Raw genomic sequence first — 8,358 nt, 5'->3', positions numbered from 1 at the left:
TGAAGCAGCAGCTGGCTTGGGTGGAAAGGCTGGATGTGACTTCGGGCCAGGTCGTGGACCCTGCCTCACAGAGTGCGTCTAACAAGGATGCTGTTGATCCTGAGAATGATTTCCAGAGAGAGATGAGCTTGTAAGTGTCCAAAAGGGAGATTTCTTGTAGGGTCTGCTGCGTGCTTGGAGGTGTGTTTTGCAGGTGTGCTGCAGACCGCCACACTGGCTGTCACTGGTATCAGATTGCTCTTGGGCCGTGTATTTTACATTTGATGGCTCTGAATGTTTTCCAAAATAACTACAAATTAATGGTAGTATATTTAACTTGTCTTGTGACTGGAAATAAATAATTTCCCTCCTTGCAGCAGACTTCCATCCTTTGCTGAAAAGTTGATTTTAAAAGTTCCTTGGTTGCAGCACGATGGCTTTAACACAGGATATGGGGTTTTCTATGTGGATTTGTTTTGGTATTATTACAGTTCTCTTGTTTTGCCTTGCCTTTTATAATCCAGCATATAAAACTGTAACTGGAAACTAGATAAATGTATGTGTGCAAGATATAAGTGTTAATATTGTACTGGCATGTAAATTGCTTTTAGTAGCACTGAATGCTGTAGGGCATGGAATGTTGATATAATTCTAGATCTATGCTTGTTAGATCCCAGTATCAGCTAGCTTACGTGAGCAGAGTTTCTGTCAGCGCTGTGAGATGCCTGATACCCAGTGACAGAGCTGGTGCTGTGCTGTCTTCCTAGTTACCGGCAGGCTCAGGCAGCGGTCCTGGAAGCCCTACCTAGGTTGCGTAAGCTCCAAATTCCTACTAGAAGGCCAGATGATTACTTTGCAGAGATGGCCAAGTCAGACCAACAGATGCAGAAGGTATGTGCAGTGAATAGTGGCTTGCTTTCCTGTGTTATGTGTTGGTTTCAGCTGGTGTTGGGGATTAACTTTGTGTGATGTGTGAATACTTACCTTCATCTCTTTGACAAATGCCTGTGACAATGTTTGTGTTTGAAATTTTGTTTGTGGCAGGAAATTCTTCCTGTTCAGGTATTTCAGTGCAATGTGGGGATTTCCGTAATAGGTTGGAACATAAAGTAGAAAAGCAGGATTTATATTCTGTCCTGAATGTATTTAATACTAAAAATGGAGACTTTTTCTCCATATGTGTGACAGTGGTTGTAAAGTTGGCTGTGTTTATGTTCCTTGGCCTAAGACTTGCAGTCAACTGTAGCATTAATGTGATCCTTTTTCCCTGTTTATCACCCTTTGTTTATACTTAGTGTGTTTTGGTTCTCTGTGATTTTAAACTGTATGTTACTGAATTAATCTATCATGGGTAGTAAGTTGGATTTGTGTAGGAAATAAGAATTTCACAAACTTACTTCTTGATTGTGGTCTTTGTTCAAAATGGAACCCTAATTTTTGTTTTAGTTTTGGAAAAAAGACTACATTGTGTAAGTTAAACGAACATGAGCTGGAGTCTAATTTGGAGGTTCATGTATGACTTGGTCACTGTTTTGATGGCTGATAGAGTCTTCCTAGAGAAGATGAAGATTAATAATTAGCTTGTGCTGAGGCTTAAGTCAATTCTGCCCATTACCGTTACCTTCTTTTGCTGGCTTCTGTTTGAAGAACAGTCTCTTTAATCTCCTAGTAGTCACAGACTGAAGGCAGATGATCTGTGTTGAAATCTTTGTAATCCCTTGTTATGTGGCATCCTTACAGAAATGTTTGTGAACAAGGGGGGACTGAAGAAGATGTTTTCTATGGCATGGAAGTGTTGTTGACTCTTCTTCAGTGCTTTACTTTTAATAATGACAAGAAAGAAACTCAAGTCTTCTATGTACAGACAGCTGAGTAGACTGACCAGATGTGACAAGATACTCTTATTTAGCAGTTCTGTTAGAGCCCATTATAAGGCTTTGTCTTGTCTCTGTGTGAGTTTTGTCTTTTTAACCAGATTTTGACTACAGATCAGTTCAGGAGTCTCTGTAATAACTGTTCCAGCCTTGAGTTGAAAGAACATTTTGCCTTATGAACCATTGTCTGATTGAGAGATGTTTTCGTTTTTACACTCATTGATAGTTCACATAATTATTGACTTCAGGACTGCACAGCAATCATAAAATTCTCATATTTTCTTTTGTGTTACTGATAATTTTTTTTTCTATCCCCTAATAAGATTCGACAGAAGCTTAAGAGTAAACAGGAAGCAATGGAGAGGTCTGAGAGAGCGAAACAGCTCCGTGCAATGAGAAAATACGGCAAGAAGGTGAGGAGGAGCTACAAAAGGGATAGACATCTATCTATGACAAGAATCTGGAGCCTGAGTGAGGAGCTTAGAAAGTGAGACCGCAGGAGGCTGGCTAAAATATATGGAATCTGTCTAGTCTTCTGTCTAGCTGCTTTAAAGGAAGACAGAGTAAAAGATGGGATACCTAAAAAAAAAAAAGAAAGAAAGGGAAAAAAAAGGTATGGGACACTACAAAGAACAACACTAACATTCTGCTTCTAATCTCAGGTGCAAACTGAGATTCTGCAGAGGAGACAAAAGGAGAAGAAAAATATGTTGAATGCAGTCAAGAAATACCAGAAAGGTAAAGTTAACTTGTCTAAGAGAGCACATGTATAATGGGAATAGTGATGTGTGAGCAATGTAAGGCAGTGTGATGTGTTTTGTCAATCTGTAGTGCTGGGCAGTAAGCTTGAAAGGCTGCTGCTGTGCAAAATCATGTGCCAGTGGCAGTGAAAATCCTCCCAAGTAGCTGTTCTTCAGTGAGGGTGACTTGTTGCTATGACTTGTTGTCCTGGTTTCAGCTGGGATAGAGTTAATTGTCTTCCTAGTAGCTGGTACGGTGCTATGTTTTGAGTTCAGTATGCGAAGAATGTTGATAACACTGATGTTTTCAGTTGTTGCTAAGTAGTGTTTAGTCTAAAGTCAAGGATTTTTCAGCTTCTCATGCCTAGCCAGCAAGAAAGCTAGAGGGGCACAAGAAGTTGGCACAGGACAGAGCTAGGCAGCTGCCCCAAACTGGCCAACGGGGTATTCCATACCACGTGATGTCCCATCTAGTGTATAAACTTGGGGAAGTGGGGGCGGGGGATCACCGCTCAGGGACTAGCTGGGTCTCGATCGGCAGGTGGTGAGCAATTGCACTGCGCGTCATTTGTACATTCCAATCCTTTTATTATTGCTGTTGTCATTTTATTAGTGTTATCATTATCATTATTAGTTTCTTCTTTTCTGTTCTATTAAACCGTTCTTATCTCAATCCATGAGTTTTACTTCTTTTCCCGATTTTCTCCCCCATCCCACTGGGTGGGGGGGGGAGTGAGTGAGCGGCTGCGCGGTGCTTAGTTGCTGGCTGGGGTTAAACCACAACACTTGTTTAGACTGAAAATTTGTATTTTCTGTGATGGTAGCTGAGCAACTGTTATGTCTTTGCTCTTGCAGGTCTCTCCGACAAGCTGGATTTTCTAGATGAAGAGCAGACATCATCTCAAGGGAATAAAAAAGGCAGTGCAAGTCAACGGATAAAGAAGGGGTGAGACCAGAAAAGAAAGATACTTAAATGTAGAATCTCTGATTTTTTCAGTCTTTTAGGGGATCATGTTGTGGAACAAGAAAGCTGTTCTGATTAATGTTTAAGTAAGCCCGAGGTGGCTTTCTGTCCCTAGAGAGGAGGAAAACTGTGGCCAGAATTGAACGGCGACGGAAATGTGCTAACTTCTGTCTCCTCAGTAAGAGAGGAAAGGTTTATAATGGTTGATGGGAGTCCATCAGCAGATACATGTGCCTTCTTGAGAGCTTCTTGAGGAAAGGAATATAGGCAATGATGCTGTCTGGTTGTTTTTCAGACCAAATGCCAAAAGACGATACAAGAATCAGAAGTTTGGTTTTGGTGGGAAGAAGAAGGGCTCAAAGTGGAACACAAAGGAGAGTTTTAATGATGTATCCAGCTTCCGGTCAAAAGTGGCTCACAACAAAGGCCCAGGAAAATCAGGAAAAGGAGGAAAAAAAGCCCTCAATGTAAGTAAAATGTTGCATGCAAATGATCTTGGTTGGCTAGGAAGCCAGCCCTGGTCTGGGAGGGAGAGCTGATGGGTGCCTGCAGCATCTGGAAGTGACAATGTCTGTCTGTGGGAGCTGAGCATAATTCAGTTGGAGACAGAGTTGAGTGTGGTGGTTCGGAGCAGGGAAATGAGTGGGGGAGTTAGCAAGTACTGTTTGTTGCTACATGTGTCCCAAAACCTCCCTCTCCAGAGGTATCTTCTCCCTGGTATCCTCCCCAAGCTATAGAGCTAGCATAAAGATTGAGGACATGAAAATAAAGATCTGAATCTGTCCTTTTTTTGCAGAAGAGACCTGGAAAGAGAGCAAGGCAGAAAATGAAAAGCCGAGCACGATAGGAGGACCGTGCTCCCCAGTGGGGTTCCTGTGTTTCTGTGTGTTACAAGATGTGTTTCTGCTGTCATCAAGCAGCTAACCGTGGAGCAAGCTGGGTGCTTTCAAGTGGCAAGAAAGAAGTCAGTGGAAGCTGGTGCCTTATCACTAATTTCTTCTTACTGTCTGTTTCGTTGAAGGATTGTTTTCTACTTAAACCTTTGGTGTGTGAACGCATTAAATGGTTTGCACAGAACTATGTCTAATTCATGTTGAACTGTGTTATGAACGGTGGCTGAAGCCTGCCCTTTGTTCCCTTCATTCTGACAGCTTTTTCCACAGCTACTGTTGACATGTACTTGGTGAACCTTGAGTTCTGGGTCACGTTGCCAATGTCAAAATAAGAAGTCTGAAGCCTGTTGAGATGTTAAAGTGGTTTTTAGACTACTTATATAGATGGGTTTGGAAACAGCAGTGAGACAAATACAGCAATCTTATAAATAGGTTTATTTCTGTAACTATTGCCAGGCTGCAAATCTGGACAGACCGAGTTTCTCTCTTCCCTTTCCTTGCTATCTTCTCTTGCCAGAAATGTACCAGACTCATCTAATAACAAGCAGGGCCTAACAGATTAGATGTCATTAACTGCTTCTAAGCTGTGTGGCTTGGCCACTCTACAACTTCAGGTTCTCAGAGTGCTCCTCCCTGTGCCCCATGGCAGGCATTTATTTAGTGATCTCGGTTCTCCGTCGTGGGAAGTAGAGTCTGCGGTCAGTACGGTCCACGTGAATCTGGGAAAGAAAAATGATGAATAGTCATGTGCTTTTACTAGAATTGGTAGTAATAGTCCCTCCTGAGAAGAGTGGTGCACAGTGTTCTTGCTGCTGAGAAATGCCAAAGTGACAAACGAGTAGGGTACCACTTATATGAGAATATATTGTTCACTGCTTCATTACGGTAGAACCTGGTGAAAAAGGAAAACTTAACGTATGAAACAGCATCATGTGTCCTGACTCTATAAATTTAACTCACTTCCCTACAAGCAAATTTAGTTGCCTCTTTCCTGACAGTCTAATCCTACCACCAGTATCTAATAGCGTAAAGACCTGCTGGGATGTCTGTCTCTAGCCTTGTCATGAGTAACTAGTTTACCTGAAGTGTAAAATGAAAACTTGCAGAAGACTATCTTATTTTCTTATTTATCTTAGTTTTCTTTGTAACAGGCCAAAATTAATCAGGGTCTCATTTGCCTTTCTCGAAACACTAATCTACAAAGTCAGTCATCATCACAGCTATTCATTTGTTGGATATGATTGATGTCTCAGCTCGTTAATAAGATTTCTTTTCCTCCTGTTTATTCACGCTTCCCCAAATGAATCCTCACTGGTGTATTCTGCCTCGGGTATGCTTAGCTGATTATTAATTTTATGGTTCTGCTTGCAATTTGTTTGAAAGATATTGTACAGCAGCACATTTCTTTTCACAGTACTCATGTATACATGTCACTTCACATTGCTCACTACGCCATTTCTCATGGCTGAATGCTTTAATAAACAGCCGTGATTACGTATGTGGCATTTGGCAATATGCTTGGGGTCGACTGTCATTGTAGATATGTTGCATGCAAGTTTCTTGGGGGAAGTCGTCTGTTTCTGTTCACAAGCCTATGCCAGTGTGAAGAGTCCTCTTAGGTGTAAATTTTAAAAGCTTGTTGTCCATGAACAGCTCTGCTTATTCCTAGTCATTCCTGTTTTCTGTGTTTGTCACGAATTATTTTCTTGCGTGAATATCTTTCAGTGTGATGGGCTGAACCTCTCTGAATCTTGCAAAGAGCTGAGTCCTTAAGCACCCTACTCACCAAAGGTGTTGTGTTCCAGCCAATTTCTTGGCTTTCAGTTTGTGGCTCTGCATATTTCTTTGTTGGCTCCAGTGCTGCGTGGTGAATAAGATTCAGAAACTTGGCTGTTGGTTTAAGAGACACAAATACAAATGAAAGAAAGTACATTTAAGAACCAGTCACCCGTGGGTATGTGTTAGAATGGGACATCCTAATGCTGTCCAAGCAATAGCAAGAAAGCCAAGGTTGGAGGCAACCTGTGTGCTTCTGCAAATGATCTTGTAAGAGAATGCAGGGTGACATTTCTACTCAAATTTATCCTGATGAAATTTTGAGATTTGCCTGCCTATATTGTCCTGTTAATTCTGTCATCCCTGTCTACTGTATTGCAGCATCTTACTTTTCTTGTACCACATCTAGCATCAACCAGCTCTCCACGTTAGCTGTCGTCTTTCTCAGTTGCCTGAGACCTGCTGCCTTTCCCTGTTTTGTTTTTTTTTTTTTCCTCCCCCTAATCCTTGACCAGAGCAGGCCAACCTTAACTGACCATTAAGGTTTTTAAACAAAATTGGCATGTTAGAAATAAGGGAGCAGTTGCTGTAAGGGTTCCTGTTGTTAGTGCTCTAAAGCAAGACTCGGCAGCCATTTCAGCAGTTTATCATGTGGGGTGACTAAGTAGAATCTGTAATGACAGGCAACGTGTATGTATAAAACACGTTTCTAGATTTTTTTGCTTTCCCCTGAAAGAGGTTTAGATTCTCAAGCAGAATTTTATAATATGATAACTAAAACCAAAAATAAAAGCACAGTTGCATGAATGCAAGCTGATACTGATAATGAAAAGTAATGGGAAAGGGCCTTAAAGTGGAAAAAAACCTGCCTTATGTTTCACAGAAATCATGAATGAGTTTAACGTTCTTAACACAGGTATGTTTCCATGTATGTCATCTTTTAGACTAATTGGAATTTTAAAATCTTATTTATTAGTCATTTTCTTACGTAATTATCACAAGCTGTTCAGAGATTTCTTACCATCTGCCGGCTCTTCTATATTATCATGCCAAGACATGGGCTTCTTTGTGATCGTGTGAACTGGAAAGAAATGACGCAGGTGAATTACCTTAATGTGAATTTAGCATCACAGCCGGGTATAGGATATCTATGGGGTTTTTTGTTATTCCCCGGTCTGGGCACAGCTACTTCACAGAAGTTGTAAAGGAAGAACAGCATGTGAACAGAACAAAATGAGTTAAGAGTACTGACTAATAGCAGCTTCCTAGAAATGGAAGGGGGTTAAGCATGCTAAAGGCCCTTCTGCTAGATGCTGCTTGCATTCACCGCAGCAAAGTTCCACGCCACCTAAGCGGTGGCCTGCAGAGTGCCAAGTTTCAGGAAATTATTTTCCTTTGGTTTGTGTTGATTTTATTGTAAAAGCTAGACCTGAGTTAATCTATTCACATCACCTGTCAGTGCCAACACAGATTATGATATTCTATGACTGAGAATTGGCAGGCAGAAATCAGCCCATGGGCTGAAGAAACATGATGTAGTGTTGGGGCTCTCTACCCCATCTTAGCTCTGCGGTGTTTGCTCAGGATCCGTGGGTTCCAGGTCCTAAGCAGTCACCTCAGGTCTACGTGTTTACTAAGGCACTGTCTAATCTGGGCAATTGGTCACGTCTCCGTTCTCTCTTTGTGCAGACTGGTTCCTTAGGTAAAAGAAAAGCCCACCACTTGCTCCTTCCAGATCTGCCCCTCTCCCTGGCCACTGCTGGCATTCCTGGGTGCGGCTGCTTGTCTCTGACGTGCAGCTGAGTGCTCCGGGGCCTGCCCCTGCCCCTGCCTCACGCAGGCCCCGCGAGCCTTCCCCTCAGCCCCGCGCCTCGGTGCAAACGCTTCTCTTGCCCTCGGGGTTTCCTGCCAGTGCTGTGTGGCCGTGGGGCCGCCCGCGCGCCGCCTCACCGCGGTGGAGCGGGTTCACGTCGTACTGCGTGTGCAGCCTCTGGCACCGCAGCTCCTTCCGCACCCGCTCGCACAGCAGCTGGTTCTGCCGCACCGGGTCCGGCGGCTCCCTCTCCCCGCTGCGGGCGGCCATGGCTCCGCCGGGCCACGCGGCGTCCCGTGGCCTGGCAACGCCTCACGTG

The 8,358-nt window shown here is 43.0% G+C and overlaps 2 protein-coding genes across 2 annotated transcripts; one reads left to right on the top strand and one right to left on the bottom strand.

Moving 5' to 3' along the window:
• The first annotated feature begins 728 nt into the window (after positions 1-728).
• On the top strand, positions 729-5,948 carry EBNA1BP2 (EBNA1 binding protein 2). The gene is made up of 6 exons (XM_030034180.2): positions 729-870; positions 2,177-2,266; positions 2,516-2,591; positions 3,449-3,539; positions 3,853-4,024; positions 4,354-5,948. The coding sequence occupies exons 1-6, from the start codon at positions 841-843 to the stop codon at positions 4,402-4,404; spliced, it is 510 nt and encodes a 169-aa protein (XP_029890040.2). The 5' UTR covers positions 729-840; the 3' UTR covers positions 4,405-5,948.
• Positions 4,871-8,351, bottom strand: FAM183A (family with sequence similarity 183 member A). The gene is made up of 4 exons (XM_030032310.1): positions 8,177-8,351; positions 7,248-7,307; positions 6,237-6,340; positions 4,871-5,169 (listed from the first exon to the last, which is right to left on the bottom strand). The coding sequence occupies exons 1-4, from the start codon at positions 8,307-8,309 to the stop codon at positions 5,104-5,106; spliced, it is 363 nt and encodes a 120-aa protein (XP_029888170.1). The 5' UTR covers positions 8,310-8,351; the 3' UTR covers positions 4,871-5,103.
• Positions 8,352-8,358: the final 7 nt, after the last annotated feature.

The sequence above is a fragment of the Aquila chrysaetos genome, chromosome 12, assembly GCF_900496995.4.
Source record: "Aquila chrysaetos chrysaetos chromosome 12, bAquChr1.4, whole genome shotgun sequence".
NCBI classification, from domain to species: Eukaryota; Metazoa; Chordata; class Aves; order Accipitriformes; family Accipitridae; genus Aquila; species Aquila chrysaetos.
The sequence above is the reverse complement of the archived record's forward strand: the minus strand, read 5'-3'. Positions and strand labels throughout refer to the sequence as shown.